Source organism: Phocoena sinus, chromosome 5 (assembly GCF_008692025.1).
Source record: "Phocoena sinus isolate mPhoSin1 chromosome 5, mPhoSin1.pri, whole genome shotgun sequence".
Taxonomy (NCBI): Eukaryota; Metazoa; Chordata; class Mammalia; order Artiodactyla; family Phocoenidae; genus Phocoena; species Phocoena sinus.
The window spans coordinates 119,677,736-119,696,091 of NC_045767.1; the positions used below are offsets into that span (position 1 = coordinate 119,677,736).

The window sequence follows — 18,356 nt, forward strand, 5'->3', positions numbered from 1 at the left end:
ATGGTCAGGAAGTATATGCAAATATACTCAATTTAATTCTTAATCCAGGAAATGCAAATTAGAGCCACGCCAGGATACTCCTACACACTATGTACAGAATGTAATTTTAGCAGAATGGCTAAAATTAGAAAGATTGACAATACCAACTATTGGTGAGGAGGTGGGACAGCTGGGACTTTTAGACATTGTTAGTAGGAGTGGAAATTTGTTTAAACAGTTTGGAAAATCTTATGGCAGTTTCTACCCAAGTTAAACATTTGCTTTCTTCATGAATCAGCATTTCTACTCTTAGCTAGGTACCCAAGAAAAAGGAGTGCATACGTCTGCCAACAGACATCTAAAATAATGTTCATTGCAGCTTTACTCATAATAGCCCCAAACTGGAAACAACCTAAATGTTCTTTAACAGAAGAATTTACAAACAAATTGTGGAATATTTATACAATGGGATACTCCACAACAATAAAAAAGAATGAGCTACTGCTATCAGCTTCAACCTTGATGAATATTACAGACATTATGTTGAGCAAAAGAAACATTGTAGTTTCACTATAGACAAAATGAGTCCAGATGATATAGAACAAGTTAATGGCAACCACTCTTGTGGAGGAAGATGGTGCATTCTGATTAGAAAAGGGTAGAGGGAAACTCTGGCCTGCTAAAAAAGTTTTGTATCTTGATCTGGGTACTGGTTACATGGGTGTATACATATGTTAAAATTCACTGAGTTGTACACTTAAGATCTGTTCATATTATATTGTGTACCTTAGTAGATTATGTTTAAGCAGCTCTACTGAGATGTAATTGACATACCATAAAATTCACTTGTTTTAAGTGTACAATCAAGTGATTTTTAGTATATTTATTGAGTCATGCGACCATCACCATAATGTAGTGATGGTCGAACATTTCTGACATTCCAAAAAGATCCCTCTTGCCCATTTTTTAAAAATAAATTTATTTATTTATTTATTAATGTTTAAATTTTTGGCTGCATTGGGTCTTCGTTGCTGTGCATGGGCTTTCTCTAGTTGCGGCGAGCGGGGGCTACTCTTCATTGCAGTGCACAGGCTTCTCATTGCGGTGGCTTCTCTTGTTGCGGAGCACGGGCTCTAGGCAGATGGGCTTTATTAGTTGTGGCACACAGGATCTGTAGTTGTGGTGCACAGGCTCAGTAGTTGTGGCGCATGGGCTTAGTTGCTCTGCGGCATGTGGGATCTTCCCGGACCAGGGCTCAAGCCTGTGTCCCCTGCATTGGCAGGCGGATTCTTAACCACTGCGCCACCAGGGAAGTCCCCCCTCTTGCCCATTTGTAGTCACTCTCCTTTCTCACTTTCAGTCCCAGGCAAACATTAATTTGCTTTCTGTTTCTATAGATTTTACTTGTCTCAACATTTCATATAACTGGAATCATATAATATGTGATCTTTGGTATGTGGCTTCTTTCACCAAGCATAATGTTTTTGAAGTTCTTCCATGTTATAGCCATATATCTGTGCTTCATTTCTCTTTCTTGCTAAATAATATTCTGTTGTATGGATATATCATGTTTTACTTATCTATTCATCAGTTGATGGACATTTGGATTATTTCCAATTTTTGACTATTATGAATAACACTGCTATGAATATTTGCATACACATCTTTGTACCTATATTTTCACTCCTCTTGAGTAGAAATATATGAGTGAAATTGCTGAGCTATATGGTAAATTTATGTTTAACTTTTAAAGAAAATATTGACCTGAATCTTGGATAATATTTTTATCTTAATGTTTACAATTTATATTTTTTTTCAGACATGACCAATTTATTGAGAAAATTCAAATTTCAGTTTGGCGAAGTATAACCAGGGGCAGAGTTTGGGATAATCATTTCATTGGTGGCAACTACATTTTCTAGAGCTAATTGGCCATGGGGTAGTATCTGAAGGAAAGAAAACAAAACTTAAAAAAATAATTTAAATTATTGGGTGGGTGATAAACATACATATTTGCAGAGGAAACCAAACACAAACAACCAGCTTACACAACTGAGGCATGAGAAATGCTGTTGCTAGTAGAAACCCTTTATTCCATTTAGTTTGACAGACATTAAACACCTGATTTGTTCCAGACAGTGGGCTAGCTGCCAGGGTTGAGGTGGAAGCACAAAAATCACCAAGACGTCATCCCTGTCCTTAAGAAGTTTACAACAGCACATGTAAAAATGAGGGCTACTGGTGAAGTGCCAAAAAACTGCTCAAAAAACCTGGAGGGAGGAGAGTTTACCTTTACGTCTCAGTAGAGGTTGAGGTCAGGACCCTCTTAAATTAGGTGGTGTGGGTGAGGCTGGGGGTAGCATGCTGCCAAGTAAAGAAAACTCTGGTGTCTAAGCATGTCTTGGCAACAGGAAATAGTCTAGTTCCTCCACAGCCTTCAGTGTGTGAGAGGGGAAGGGATATTCAAAGGTATTTAGTTTTATTTGAATCCCTCTCATCATTAGAACACTATAAGAGATTGACAAGGAAGTGAAAAATGATTTTAAAAACCCACACGTCCAAGTTTGAAGAGGCACGGACATAGACGGGAAATACCATTTCATAGTTTTGGTGTAAACTCAACTGCTTGTGTATATCCATTTAGTAGCTTAACTAAAACCATCAAAAGGGGAAAAAACTCCACTGGCAGCACCACGGTTCGTCATGGCAGAACATGGTCTCTCCTGTTAAACTATATAGCTAGCTTTGGCTACTGCCAATGGTGGATGTAAGGGAACAATGGAAATTAAGTTCACTTTTAGTTTACAAACTAAGGTCTGTAAACATTTCCACCTTAACTGCACATAGATGACAAAGAAGGCTTGGAAGAGAGAATTTGGGGAGAGAGATGAAGTCTTTGCAGGCTAACTGAACTAAAAATGACTTGGGATGCTGTATCTCCTATTTAAAAAATACAGGATGAGCAAGTCTGAATAATAGCTTGCTATGTGTATAACATACACCTCCAAAAAGAATTCTAACACAACATACTACTAAGCAAACATCACAGTTTCTGCTTTTGCAATTTACACAAATTGCCTGAATTTTAATAGTTTAGGGAACCTTTACAAACACAACATACAACAAGTTGTAATATTATGCGTCACCCTTAACTTCAGAAAGTTTGGGTTGTATTATTTTATCTCAAAGGAAAACTAATGTTTATAATGTCATTTCCTGTGGAATTAATTCATCACCCATTTAAAAAACTAATGTTTAGAAAAGAAGCTTCCTTGTAAGGTAAATTGGAATGCAAATACCTGCCAGGCTTTGATGAAATAAAAATAAACAACTTATATGACCAGCACCTCATAAAACCAAAATCTCCTTTTGAAGTACAAAGTTCAGTTCTTCTTGCCCTCTTAGTAAACGCTAATCCGAACCCTCCCCGATCTAGGAACTGTTCTGGTTTGTTATGTCGTCACATACATACAGTATTTTTTAACATTAAGAAATTCTTGACATGGCACCATAAATAAATAGGTAGTTTTTAAAACCAAAGTGACTCAGAGTACTAGAACAGATATAATAGCACACTAAAATGGTTTAAAAGTAAAATTAAAAAAAAATCTATCATGGTCTCATTAATTCAAATTAAAAATCAAAGGTGAAGTATCATTTCAGACCCATATACATCAAGATGCCAGTTTTTATAAAAATGTACTTTAGTTGTAAATGCTAGATATGTAAAAATAAAACAAAAATTTTTGATAGGGAAACCAGTAACTTTTGCCATTAAAATTTAAGTTCTTTTAATGTTTTTAATATTAGAGTTGGGGAAAATTCATTAAAGTTAAGTGAAATTAATATAAAATTATTTTAATGTTTTTATTATATTTCATGAACCTGTGAATACACACACATTAAGACTATTTGAGAACCACTGCTTATTTGTGTGGTATTTTTGCTAAACTTGTTTTAGGTTCTGAGAGAGAAGGTAAGAGCCTGTTCCCAATCATATGATCTGCAGTAATGTGTTAAACATCACATTTTAATTTTTGCATCTTAGCATCTGAGAATGTACCAGTTTTTATACAAACTCACGCTCACTCTCCTCAGTTTTCTCCTGTATGAAAACACAAAACCCTGGATGGAAGTTGAACAGAAAACTGTCAGCCAAAAGACTCTTTTTTTGGAAGGTGATAAACTGATGAGAATTTAAAATTTTCAACTATAATATTATCAATTCAGGAAGTTTTTCCTATGTAATATGTAATTTATAAACTTACCTCATAGAATACAAGTTTAAGGATTCTGTTGATATCTGTTCCTTTTAAAGTGTTGCAGTTCATCCTTATTAGTTTTTTGTAGCCAATATTCTATAAAAGTGTCTCAGTTTTGATACATGAAATAGGATGATCCTTATTTGCACACACGTGTGCATGTGTGAACCTTTTCAGCTGTTGTTTTTCATGCTGGCTTTTCTCCTCCCGGCTGTTCGTTTTATTACCGTTACTTTTTTTTTTTTTTTTTGCGGTACGCGGGTCTCTCACTGTTGTGGCCTCTCCCGTTGCGGAACACAGGCTCCGGACGCGCAGGCTCAGCGGCCATGGCTCACGGGCCCAGCCGCTCCGCGGCATGTGGGATCTTCCCGGACCGGGGCACGAACCCGCATTCCCTGCATCGGCAGGCGGACTCTCAACCACTGCGCCACCGGGGAAGCCCTACCGTTACTTTATTCTACTTCCCCAAACCGCATTCAAAGAACTAACAGAAATAATTGTTCTTTCTGAACTCATGAGCATCAGAGGTACACAGTCAGGAGCTGGTGTAGAAGTGGGATTATTTATTGGCGGTTTTTGTTGGTGATGGCTTTTGTCTGATCCTTTAAGCATGAGCGTCCTATCAGGCATTGGCTGGGAATTGGACTTGTCCTTGTTGATTCTACCTTGGGACTTTTTGATATACTAGATGGGATCTGAGATGAAAGAAATCAGAATTATGATTTCTTTTGTTGTTTGTTTTCCGTGTTGGACTTTCCTGACTGAGTACAGACAGGAAACGTTAGGGTAACAAGTTTTTTCCCCTTACTACTTTGATACTAGAACAATCATCTTTCACCTGTGTATAAGAAGTAAAACCTTTCTTTGGTCCATTTTCTCTGTTCCCACTTCCAGCCCCTGATCTTGTTCTCATAATCTGTCATACTGTTCTGAAGAACTTGCCTGTGTGCCACTTTTTAAGACATTCTGTTAAGCAATTTATTTTGTGTGCAACTTTCAGAAAGATCTTGGCAGAGAAAGTAAGTTTCTTTACATTTAGATCCTTCCCTAGCTTCTCTTTATCTTACAACCACAAAGGTATCACTTAGGCTCTTACCTCTTTAATTCTTCTAATATTCCAAAATAATCTTGCCCTACCTTTCATTCTCCTACTTTAACCTGTTGTATTGTATTCCAAATAACCTACATACCTAGGCACACTCTTTTTTTTTTTTTTTACTTCTTTATTGGAGTATAATTGCTTTACAATGGTGTGTTAGTTTCTGCTTTATAACAAAGTGAATCAGTTATACATATACATATGTTCCCATATCTCTTCCCTCTTGCATCTCCCTCCCTCCCACCCTCCCTATCCCACCCCTCCAGGAGGTCACAAAGCACCGAGCTGATCTCCCTGTGCTATGCGGCTGCTTCCCACTAGCTATCTACCTTACATTTGGTAGTGTATATCCTCTCTCTCGCTTTGTCACAGCTTACCCTTCCCCCTCCCCATATCCTCAAGTCCATTCTCTAGTAGGTCTGTAGGCACACTCTCTTAAGCTGTGTCACAAAGACCGCGCTGCTTAGTTTGAGGACTGTCTACACTAACAAATCTGTTGCCAGCGTCCTAGAGAGGAAGCTGGGCTATGGACAGTCGTTACTAACCCCTTAGCTTATAGCCCCCTCTAGTGCTTTCATTTATTCTTCACATATTTGTTGAGCATGTAATGAGGGCTAGAAGTTTGGGGATGTCCTTGAGAGACTCAGAGTCTTTAGGGATCCATTTTATCTACCCATGTTGCAAGTTACTTGATCATAAGAACTAAGAAAAAAAAAGCAGGCTATGCTGTAGGCTCAGGTGTTGATGACACCTTCTACCCTGGAACAGTGTCTTGTTTGGTAAACAGCACTGAGATGTGATGGGGATCCAGGCCATGCTGAGCTTGTAAGTTGGGGGTAGGGTGGGTAAAGGAGGGGAATGAAGGTAAGATTAGTAACATCGTATATTATACATTAGTGTATTATATTTATATGCATCACGTAATTTAACAGTCAAGCAGGCAATTAGCATTCTTTGCGTGTCTACTCAGACACCTGGCCCTGGGGCAGGAAGGTGCCTTGTATACCTTCTCATGTAATCTAACATCTCTAGCCATCTCTGTTACTGTTTCCATTTTAGACATGAGGAAACAGAGGCTCAGAAAGGTTAAGTATTTTTCCCAAGTTCTCAGGGCAATGAATGGAGCAGGTTTCTGCTTTTAAAACTATAATATTAAATCTCTTCGCAATTGAGATAAGGGAAATTCTATAACTACTGAGGTGGTTGGTTGAATTATAACATCAATTTTTAACAGTTAAGTAAAGAAGACTTCAGAAATTTGGCACAATAGAGAATATGAACAAAGCCAAAAGTTAATTCTTCGAAAAGATCAACAAAATTGAAAAACATTTAGCTAGCTTGGCCAAGAAAATAAGCGAGGAGACTCAATTTACTAAATCAGGAATGAAAGAGGGAACATTACTATTGACCTTACAGAAATAAAAAGGGTGATAAGGGAATACTGTAAACAATTCTGTGACAAGTGATATATCCTAAATGAAATGGACAAATTCCTAGAAAGACACAAACTATGAAACCTGACTCAAGAAGAAATAGACAATATGAATAGACCTTTAACAACTAAAGAGATTGAGTTAGTAATTCAAAAACTTCCCTCAAAGATGGCTTCACTAGTGAATTCTAAAAAACGTTTAAGGAAGAATTAACACAACCCTTCACAAACTCTTCAAAAAAATAGAAGAGGCAAAATCACTTCCTAACTCATTCTGTGAAGGCATTGTTATCCTGATACTAAAACTGGACAAAGACATATCAAGAAAAGTACACTACAGACCAATATCCCTTATGAATATAGACAGAAGGAAGTCTTCAGCGAAATAATAATCCAAATCCAGCAGCATATAAAAAGGTTTATATATCACAGTCAAGTGGGATTTATCTCAGGAATGCAGGGCTAGTTCAACATATGAATGTCAATCAATGTAATACACCATATTAATAGAATAAAGGAAAAACAACTACATGATAATCTCAATAGATGAAGGAAAAGCACTAGCCCAAATCCAACACCCTTTCATGATAAGAAAATTCAACAAACTGGGAATAGAAAGGAGCTTCCTTGACCTGAAAAAGAGCATCTGTGAAGAACCCATAGCTAATATCATATTTAATAGTGAAAGAAAGAGAGCTTTCCCCCTAAGATCAGGAACAAGACAAGGATGCGTGCTCTTGTCACTTCTATTCAGCATTGTACTGGAGATTCTAGTCAGCACAATTAGGCAAGAAAATGAAATAAAAGGCATCCAGATTGGAAAGAAAGATGTAAAATGATATCTGCTGATGAATGATCTTATATATAGAAAACCATAAAAAAATCTACCTAAAAACCTATTAGAACTAAGAATTTAGCAACTTTGCTAAAGTCCTATTGATATAGGATCAATATACAAATATCAGTTCTATTTTAAGCAATAAAAAGTTTGAAAATGAACTTAAGTGAACAATAATATCAGAAAGTATATAATACTTTGGAACATATTTAAACTAAAGAGACATAAGACTTGCACACTGAAAACTACAAAACATTACTGATGGAAATTAAGGAAATGGAAAGACATTCTGTGTTCATGGATTGGAAGACTTAATATTGTGTCAGATCACAGATAGCAGAACTCCCCAAATTGATCTACAGATTCAACACAGCTCCTATCAAAATTCCTACTACCGTCTTTGGAGAAATGGGCAAAGTGATCCTAAAATTTATATAGAAATGCAAGGCACTAAGAATAGTCAAAACAATCTTGAAAAAGAAGAACAAGTTTAAAACACTTCCTGCTTTTAAAACTTACTACAAAGCTATAGTAATCAAGGCAGTGTGGTACTGGCATAAGGACAGACATACAGATTGATTAAAAAGACTTGAGGGCTTCCCTGGTGGCGCAGTGGTTGAGAGTCTGCCTGCCGGTGCAGGGGACATGGGTTCGTGCCCCGGTCCGGGAAGATCCCACATGCCGCGGAAAGGCTGGGCCCGTGAGCCATGGCCACTGAGCCTGCGCATCCGGAGCCTGTGCTCCACAATGGGAGAGGCCACAGCAGTGAGGGGCCCGCGTACTGCAAAAAAAAACAAAAAAACAGAAACAAAAACAAAAAAAAAAAGACTTGAGAGTCCAGAAATAAACACATACATCTATGGTCGATTGATTTTCTACAAGGGTGCCAAGACAATAAAATGGAGAAAGAATAGTGTTTTGAACAAATCGTGCTAGAATAACTGAATGTACACATGTCGGAGAATGAATTTGGACCTCTACCTCACACCGTATACAAAAATTAAAATGGATTAAAGATCCAAATGTATGAAACTCTTAGAAGAAAACATAGGTGTAAATCTTTGTGAAGTTTGATTAGGTAACAGTTTCTTAGATATGACACCAAAGCACAAGCAACTGAAGAAAAAAATAAATTGGACTTCATCAAAATCAAAAACTTTTGTGTGTCAAAGGACACTATCACAAAAGTGAAAAGATGATCCACAGGATGGGAGAAAAAATTTGCGAGTCATATGTCTAATAAGGATCTAATGTCCAGAATATATTAAGAACTCTTACAACTCAATAATGAAGACAACCTAATTTACAAATGGGCAAAAGATTTGAAGAGACATTTCTCCAAAGAAAATGACCAATAGGTACATGAAAAGATGCACATTATTAGTCACTAGGGAAATGCAAATCAAAACCACATGAGATACCACTCATGTCCACTAGGATATCTAGAATTAAAAAAAAAAAAAAGAAAATAACAAGTATTGGTAAGTGTATTGGTCAGGATTCTCCAGAGAAGCAGAATCAATATGATATATGTAGACATATAAAAGAGGAAAGTTGTTATAGGAATTGGCTGAAATGGTTACAGAGGCCGAGAAATCCTACAGTCTGCCATCTGCAAGAAGGAGAACCAGGAAAGCCGGTGGTATAATTCAGTTTGAGTCTTGAGGCCTGAGAACTGAGGGGCCATTGGTGTAAGTCCCAGAGTTCCAGGGACCAAGAACCAGGAGCTCCAGTGTCGGAGGGTAAAAGAAGCTGTGTCCCAGCTCAAGAAGAGAGAGAGAATTCACCCTTCCTCCCCTTTTGTTTGATTCAGGCCATCAGGCAACTTGATGATGCTCACACACTGGTGAGGACGGACCTTCTTTACGCAGTCTATTGAATCACCAAAAACATCCCCACAGACACACCCAGAAATAGTGTTTACCAGCCATGTAGGCATCCCTTAACCCAGTCAAGTTCACACATAAAGTTAACCGTCACAGTAATGATGTGGAGAAATTAGAAACCTCAAATGTTGCTAGTGGGAATGTAAAATGGTACAGCTACTGTGGAAAAGTTTGTCAGTTTCTTAAAAAGTTAAACAGTTACCATAGGACACAGAAATTCTACTCTTAGGTATATATCCAAGAAAATTGAAAACATGTTCACACAAAAAGTTGTGTATAAATGTTCATAATAGCCAAAAAGTTAAAACAATCCAAATGTTTATTAGCCAATAAGTGGATAAACAAAATGTGGCATATCCATACAATGAAATAGTATTCAGCAGAATAAAAAGGTTTGAAATACTGGTACATAATACAACATGGGTGAACCTTGAAAACTTAAGGCTAACTGAAGGAAGCCAGTCACAAAAGGCTATATACTGTATTATTCCACTTATGTGAAATGTCCAGAATAGGCAAATCCATAGAGACAGAATGTAGATGAGTGGCTTCCAGAAGCAGAGGAGAGAGAAGAATGAGCAGGGACAGATGAACCAGTTCAGATTTTAGAGGGTGATGATGCAAACATTCTGGAATGAGGTAGTGGTGAGAGTTGCACAACCTGTGACTACACTAAAAACCAATGAATTATAAATTGTAAAAGAGTGAATTGTATAGTATGAATTATATCCAGTTAAAAAATGGCTTTATTGGAAGATTCTTATTGTCAGGATAATTTTAAGTAAATAAAGTATATAAATACCATCGTATCAGGAGAACTTATCACATGGCTTCTCCTAGTTCCAAGGGTAGAGGGTGTGGTTCTGAGCATGTAGCCCAGCTACAACTCTATCACTCTGGAGGAAGGGGAGAATGGGTTTTTGTAGACAGCAACCTTCATCACAGTGGCAGAGCTAGAATTGGAACCTAGGTCTTGGTGTCCTGGTCCAATTTCTTTTTCCCATACCATGTTTCTCTAAAGGGACTGATTTCATAAGTGTAATCAAGCAAGCTGCTGAAAATAGGCATATTTTGGAACTAAAATTAGATTTGTCTGCTAACAGTGGGACTGAGTAACCTAGGAAATGACTAAGCATTTATCCTTCTCATATATAAAGATTGCTTTCTTTAGGAAAAGATGCATGAATATGTAAATACAGGTAGTTTTTAAAGGGAAAGAGGCAGTTGCAGAGATTTTTTTTCCCCAGGGAAGTAGGATTGTACATTTTCCCTTAAAGATGGATAGTGGGCTTCTGCATTTTTATGAACAGAGGTGTCATTCATTAGCCCTAACTGGCACCCACTGGTTTGGATAAACCCAGATCCATGTTATAGGCATGGCACCATCCGCCTGTGGAGGGTACTGCATGGTGCACGTGCCAGAACCCGGAGCACTGAAGAGCCTTGGTTATCACTTTCACACTAAATTCAGGTGTGATAGGCTACTAGTTAGAGCTTGCCTAGTGCTCTTTTCCTTTCATTCCTAGCAAGGCTTAGGAGTCCTGCTTGCCTTAAACATTTTTTTAAGTTTAAAAGGATCGCTAATGTTTACCTATTAAACCAGAAAAGGCAAATTACAGCTAGGAGGGCTTCCCTGGTGGCACAGTGGTTGAGAGTCCGCCTGCCGATGCAGGGGACACGGGTTCGTGCCCCGGTCCGGGAGGATCCCACATGCCGCGGAGCGGCTGGGCCCGTGAGCCATGGCCACTGAGCCTGCGTGTCCGGAGCCTGTGCTCCGCAACGGGAGAGGCCACAGCAGTGAGAGGCCCGCATACCACACACACAGAAAAAAAATTACAGCTGGGAAATTGTTAGAATAGATATACGGAAATAAATATTTTAAATATTTTTTGCAGGTAGTTCTGAGAATTGAAATAGTTCAGGGACTGAAAACTCAAATGTTTGTAGGGACCAGGCGGGTAATTTAAATGGATGAGAGTCTGAATACTGGGGATTGTGGCAAAATGGAGCATACAGGCCCTGACTTAAGACATTAAACGACAACAAGAAGAAACAAAAAGCACCAGCTCTGTGAGCCAATTAAAACCTGCGTGGGGCTGAGTTCTGCCTGGAGGCTAGCAGTTTATGGCAGCCTCTTGACTGGAACCTAATATAGCAACATGCAACAAGGACTTTAAAATGTGTCATATATTATTATCAAAAGAGACAACAGAAGAGGCAAAGAAATTAATTTGGACATAAAATATTCTTTGCTCTTGTATTTAAAGAAAAAATCTGCAAACCATTCAAATGCCGAATAATTATTGGAGAATGATTCATCAAACTATGGTATAACTGTGGAACCATTTAGAGCACAGAGATATATAGAAAATGCCAGGGCATCACATGGAAATGTACAAGTGAAAATTAAGTGAGAGTAGAATACAAAATTATAAACGTATATGAGTTACAGTATATGTTAACAAAGATCAGGCAGGAATTTGGAGCATTGTAAAAAATTTGCCACTCATCAGACTTTTTCCCCCTGAAAAGAAGCTTAAATTCACCATGAAGAAAATGCAGGTCACCTCCACCAAGCCATCAGTAAATATCTAATTGTCCTTTAGGTTAGATCCAACTAAGCACAAGCATGACTGTTTCAATAGATATGACTTTGTCCTAGAAGTTTTTATTTTTGCCTGAAAGAGGTGACTTAATTTCCTACTCTGGTATACACTGATGTTTTGTTCCCCACCTCAAAATTCCGATTTTTACTTTTCTCCTGTTCACCCTGTTTTATAAATCTGGATCCAAGGAAACAGATTCCAGTCCCAAACTTCTTGAGTGACGCCCCTCCCTCCATTCTACTCGTGGGTCCACGCTGAGCCAAGTCCCACAGCAGAATATTGCAGGTCCTTTGGCTTCCTTGGTGTATCAGGAATGGCCCGGGCTTTGGAGATACTTCAGATCCTGGAAGTTCCAGAATTGTTGGCCAACACCCAAAGTGGAGTGTCCATGGTGGTCGCCATTTGATGCCCGTGCTTGGCCTGTCAGGGCTGGGCTAGCCCCTCTGGAGTGTCTGGTGATCAGAATACCTCTCCCCATGTGTTCCTTATTGGTGTGATGAGGGCTTCCTCATCTTCTCCTCCTGTGATCCCTTTACACACCGTCCATAAAGCCTTAGCTGATTTTTCAGGAATCTTAGGATGAGAACAGAGACTTCTTGTTGTTCAGTGCCTCGGGTGTGTGTGCTGCAGGGCAGGGACTGTGGCTGGCTTGATTTTGTGCCCATGGGCCAATTTTAGCTTGGTTGGTGGGGACGTTATTTGAGGGCTGAGGTGATTTAAATAAGTTCAGATATTATCAAATTTTAAAAACAAATACAAAGGTTACTTCCCATGCTGATGTGAGGTTAAATCTCTAATGGGCATGCGTTGATAATTGGTGCTGCCCTCAGATCTGTTTCTACTAAGATTTCAATTGGCTGCTTTACCTTCACTGAACTTTCTAGAAATCGCTCCACAACACTGATTTTGTACAATAACTAGACAAACATGTGAACGCTTAATCAAGGGACTTGATTTCCCTGTGCCTAGCTATCCAGGCCTAGAAGTAGATAAATCTCTTTCTTCTTTAGTTCAGACGAGATTGGTATTTTTAGAAGGAACTTGATTAGAGATCCTGAGTCTAATTGTTACTCACCTGGGTCCTTGGACTCTTAATCCGTAGAAATTGATAAGAGGCCAGAGGAGAATTTCAGGCAAGACTTTATCAGGACTCCTGCTGCAGCATGAGGGAGCGAAAACAAGTAACAGGTGCTGTTGGTTCCCTGGCTCCTTAAAGGGGTGAGGCTGGAGGTGGACTGGTGGCTTGGCTGGGAGGTGTAGTTTAGGTGGTCTGCGCGCCCCTTGGTGGTGCTGCGTGCAGGAATCACGCGCAGTACCCTGCTTTTGCTTCTGACACCTCGGAAATGGCAGTTGGTTTGTGGCCTTTTTGTATCTTATTGTTCATAATTTGCTCCCGCTGTGCGTGTGTGCAGTTGGTTTTAGTCCTGTATAGTTTCTTTGCGTTCTGTTGCTTGAGGAGACGTTTGTCCAGGTGCAAGCACTCTGGTAGGGCGTCCCAGGTCCTAGCGTGTCTCATAATTGCAGATTAACTTGACGGTTATAGATCATAGTTCTTAGGCCTGTTTTTCGTATTTCACTCCTTGACTTAGTGCTAGACTAATACATTCAGAGAGTATCCTGTGGTCATTTTGAGCTTGGCACCCTTGCCACTCTGTTCGTGAGATTCTTACTTTCTTTAGACTGTTATCTGCCTGTTATCACGGCTGTGCTCCCAGTGGTCTGGTTCCTGAATGGAAAGGGCATTTCTTTACCTGCTCACAGCTAACATCATCTCTTGCCTAGAAGATTATAATAGATTTCTAAATGGTCTCCCCGAATGCCCTCTAGTCCCCTGACTCCTTTCAGCGGTCAGAGGCGCCTGTTGCAAATGCAAGTCTGATCACTTCACCCTTTAGCTTAAAAGCTTTCTGTGACTTCCAGTTGCCTTTAGGATACATCCCAAACCTTCCCAGGTCTGGCCTCTGCATCCCCACCAGCCTTGCTGCCATTGCTCCCGGCTTTCTGAGTTCAGGCTGCCTTGGCCTTCTTTCAGTTCTTTGCTGTGCATTCTCCTTTCACCACGTGTGTCCTCTCTGGCTGCAGGGTTCTGCCCTCTATCTTTTTCTCTTTCCTGTACTTCGAGGCCAATCTCCCTCCTCAGCTAGACCCATTTCCCCTCCTATCCAGGCTCCTAACATCACACACCTCTCTTTCTTAGCCCTCATTACTGTTTAAAGTTTCCATATATTTGTGTGATTCTTTGGTTAAGGCCTGTCCTCTACACAAGCCAATATGCTCCACAAGGGTGGGCTGTCTCTTTTTTGCTGGGGGCGGGGCTTACCATTACCAGCATGCAACACACACTGTAAGTGTTTATTAAATTTTTATTGAACGGCCGTGATTTCTTCTCGCTTTGCCCTTCTGGAGTTTGACAGCTGTGCCTCATGTAAGTTGTAACTTCATCTGCGACTTCCTCACTAGCCAGCTCTGCTCGATCTAAAGGTCTCGCTTCATTGGAGCTTTTCTTTTTTTTTTTTTTTTTTGCGGTATGCGGGCCTCTCACTGTTGTGGCCTCTCCCGTTGCGGAGCGCGGGCTCCGGACGCGCAGGCTTAGCGGCCATGGTTCATGGGCCCAGCCGCTCCGTGGCATGTGGGATCCTCCTGGACCGGGGCACGAACCGGTGTCCCCTGCATCGGCAGGTGGACTCTCAACCACTGCGCCACCAGGGAAGCCCCATTGGAGCTTTTCTAGTGTTTTAGGAAGGCATCTGAACTTGGTCTTCTAGTGGCCATATATGCATCCCTCTTTTTCCTCCTCTGTGAAAATCCAGACCCTACTCTAAGGCCGTCCTTTTCTCTGACTGGGGAATCCTTGCAGCTCTGACTGTCTCTCCAGGTTCTCCTTGGTAATTAAGTAATTAAGGGTCTTGCATGGAGTTTTTTCATGCCTCTTAAATAAGAACTAAATTTACTTGTCTCTTTGTTGCAGTTTACAATCTGTTCTGCTATAAGGAAGGAACTGCATTCATAAGAAGTTTTACATTATCAAAAAGCATGATATAAAAAACAACTGCTTGACTAGAAGAAAGGGGTTAGGGATTTGACAATATCAGAGTCATAATATAGTTCTTTTTCTATAGAATTATTTTCTAATAAACTATTTTCTTAATAGCCACGAAAGTGTTAGTAAAACCCGTCACTGCCCACAACTTAGTGTTTGCTCTGGAATCACAGTCTTTGTTTTCCGTCATTGCCTCCACTATCGTTGGCAAAGAACCTTTTACACCATCCTGTTTCCACGATTACCTGATTACCCATTGTTAAGCCCAATACCAAGCTTCTCCCCAAACCCAGCTGCTACAGACAACAGCTTCTCATACTCAGGGGTTGGTTCCAGATCTAGTATAATGATGGTATATATAATGGTAATGAAATTCCCAAATTTATTCAAGCCTATAATTTTCTCAGATCTAGACAGCCTACCTCAAGCAAAAACGCCTGTGTTTTTTTTTAAATCTTGCAATGGACTGAGCTTCTCTTTTTGAATAATCTTTTTTTTAAGGTTGAAGTGTAGTTGATTTACAATGTTGTAAGTTTCTGGTGTACAGCAACATGATTCAGTTATACATATATATTCTTTTTCATATTTTCCATTATGGTTTATTACAGGATACAGAATATAGTTCCCTGTGCTCTACAGTAGGGCCTTGTTGTTTATTCTATATATAGTAGTTTGCATCTGCTAGTCCCAAACTCCCAGTTCAACCCTCCCCCTGCCCCTTGGCAACCACAAGTCTGTTCTCTATATCTGTGAGTCTATTTCTGTTTTGCAGATAAATTCATTTGAAAAACACCTGTGTTGTAATGTTTTCCCCTGAATCAGGTGATGCAGGCCCAGTGTGTCAAAACAGAAACTGAATTCTACCGCCGCAGTCGCAGCGAGATAGTGCATGGAGGAGGGCACACCATGGGGGCACTTTATTGGCAGTTGAATGACATCTGGCAGGCTCCTTCCTGGTCTTCTCTAGGTAAGTGTTTCAGTATTTGTGTGAGTGAGAGAAAGCCATACCTGTGGGGAGAGGCACTGAGAGAGCACAGAGCTGGAAGGGTCAGATGAACCCAAGCAGGACTCCAGGGAGAGGAGGCTGTCCAGCTGCTGGTCTCGGAGCTGCGGCCTCCTCTCCCACCTTCACAGTCTTTCCAGGAGCCTTAGAGGCAGCCTCGCTACGAGTTCTGAGCTGTGCAGTCGCAAAAGCAGGCGAAGGAAGGGAAAGATTCATGCGTGAAGATCTCAGCCATGTGTCTTCTGATGGTTGCTTAGAATTTTGAGTTTACTTAAGAGGACTTTCCAGGGCAAAAGGAGATTGACATAAGCACCCCTTCTTCTGTTTAGGAGAATCCAACCACAGGAAAGTTTGGCCCAGCTGAGTGTTAAAATATCCCTTTGCTGACTCCCCTTCAAGTCCGTCAGGTCATCTTTCTTTCGCCCTGTTGATCTCTTGGGGGAAAGGGAATTGCGTGAGAAATCCAAGTAAGAAGGGTTATCAGGTGAACATGTCTGTTCAATGAGGAACAGGTGAGATGGCTGACATGGTGCTTGCAGTTTGAATTATTTCATCTATTTTCGTGCATTAAAAAAAAGGTGTATTAATGAATGTTGGCCTTCACTAAGAGGTGATTTGAAGCCAAGTTCAGTTAATGATATGAACAAAAGTTTTGAGTCAAAAATGAGGCAAGGCCGTAAAGTAAGAAGGCCATTTTGCTGGGTGAGGCTCTTAAACAAGCTGAGAATGCAGAGCACAGAGTTCCTTCCCCACATGCTTTGAATAAGTGCTCATCACCTCTGCAGGGAACTGCAGTCTTGATCAGGTTTCCCTGATCAAACTCTTTATCTACACCAACCAGAGAAAAGGGTATTTAATGAGAGTCAGGAGATAGATGCTAGGGGAATAGCCTTTCTGGGACGCTTAAACCGGAGAGAGAGATGTTGTTCAGAGGTACTTGGAGGCTGAGCCTGCTTCCTGTCTGCGGATGCGGCGGTGGTCTTCTGAAGCTGAGTTCGGTTCAAGGAGTGGGAGAGCCCAGGCTTTGTAACTCTTCCCTTAAGTGACCCTATGTTCTTCAGAAAGGATTTCAGAGTATGACGTCAGAGTAAGAATTTGTCTGCCTTCTAAACTCTGGCAGGACAGTGCATTCGAGGAGAGGGTCACCATCTCCTGGGGGTGTCATCGTTTAGTAACTAAGGTATGTATCACTGAGACCTTTTGCTTCAACTGCTGTTCTCTTGAATGTCTTTTGTTTGTGGCCTTGATTGCTACAACCACGCATTTGAAGTCTTTCTCCTGTAATGGATGCCACACGTGAGAGTAAGTTATCTCAGGTCCAAGCCACTTTCCATTTATCAGAAAACTTTCCAAATATAAGTTCTAGTTCATTTCATAGATCTAATTGGAAAGGCCTCTCCACCCTTCCCCTCTCATTGTTATTTATTTTTGTTTTTGCGGTACGCGGGCCTCTCACTGTTGTGGCTTCTCCCGTTGTGGAGCACAGGCTCCGGAAACGCAGGCTCAGCGGCCATGGCTCACGGGCCCAGCCGCTCTGCAGCATGTGGGATCCTCCCGGACCCGGGCACGAACCCGTGTGCCCTGCATCGGCAGGCGGACTCTCAACCACTGCGCCACCAGGGAAGCCCTCTCATTGTTATTTTTAAGGGGAAATACTAAGAGTTGGAATTGAAGTGCTGGAGAGTTGAACTTTTGCAAAACCTAAAGAAATTAGTTCTAGCTGAACCTCAAAACCGTGTTCCTTCATCTCAGCAGCTTGCACGGGTGAATTCTAGAAGTGCTCCCCCATTCTCTCTCCCCCTCTCTCCCACCCGCTTTCCCTCATCTTACTCTCTCACCCCCTGCTCTCTCTCCCTCTCCCTGTATACCTTTCTCTGAAGCTGTCTGGTGATGCAGTGTTTTGTGGAGAAGGATCTTCTTTCTGAAATAGAGGCACGTTGAAATATTTTTTGGTTTGTGGGTTTAGCATACCAGAGATGCCAACAGGGCACCGGATTCTGCAGGTTCTTGAGAGCTTCTAATTGTATTTGAGGAATTGTCATTAATTGTCATGCGTTTGGGTGTCCCCCTCCAGTCTGAACTTACCAGCCATATTTGTGATTGTGGTTGCTTTGTTTCACTCAGAGGATTTTGTGCCTATGGGAAAAGGAGACTTTGAGTTCTAAGTAAGTTTATTTTTTTAAAAAAATTTAATTTAATTTATTATTTATC

At 40.5% G+C, this 18,356-nt stretch overlaps 1 protein-coding gene across 9 annotated transcripts in view; it reads left to right on the forward strand.

Annotated features, from left to right (window-relative positions):
• Positions 1-18,356, forward strand: part of MANBA (mannosidase beta) — a 152,790-nt gene that overhangs the window by 79,946 nt on the left and 54,488 nt on the right. For all 9 annotated transcript variants that reach the window (XR_004349994.1, XR_004349995.1, XR_004349993.1 and 6 more), the window contains one exon: positions 15,965-16,109. Coding sequence is in view for 1 of the 9 variants with exons in the window: in XM_032632653.1 (XP_032488544.1) it covers positions 15,965-16,109 (145 nt within the window). In the remaining 8 variants the exon portion in view is untranslated. The remainder of the gene's footprint in view (positions 1-15,964; positions 16,110-18,356) is intronic.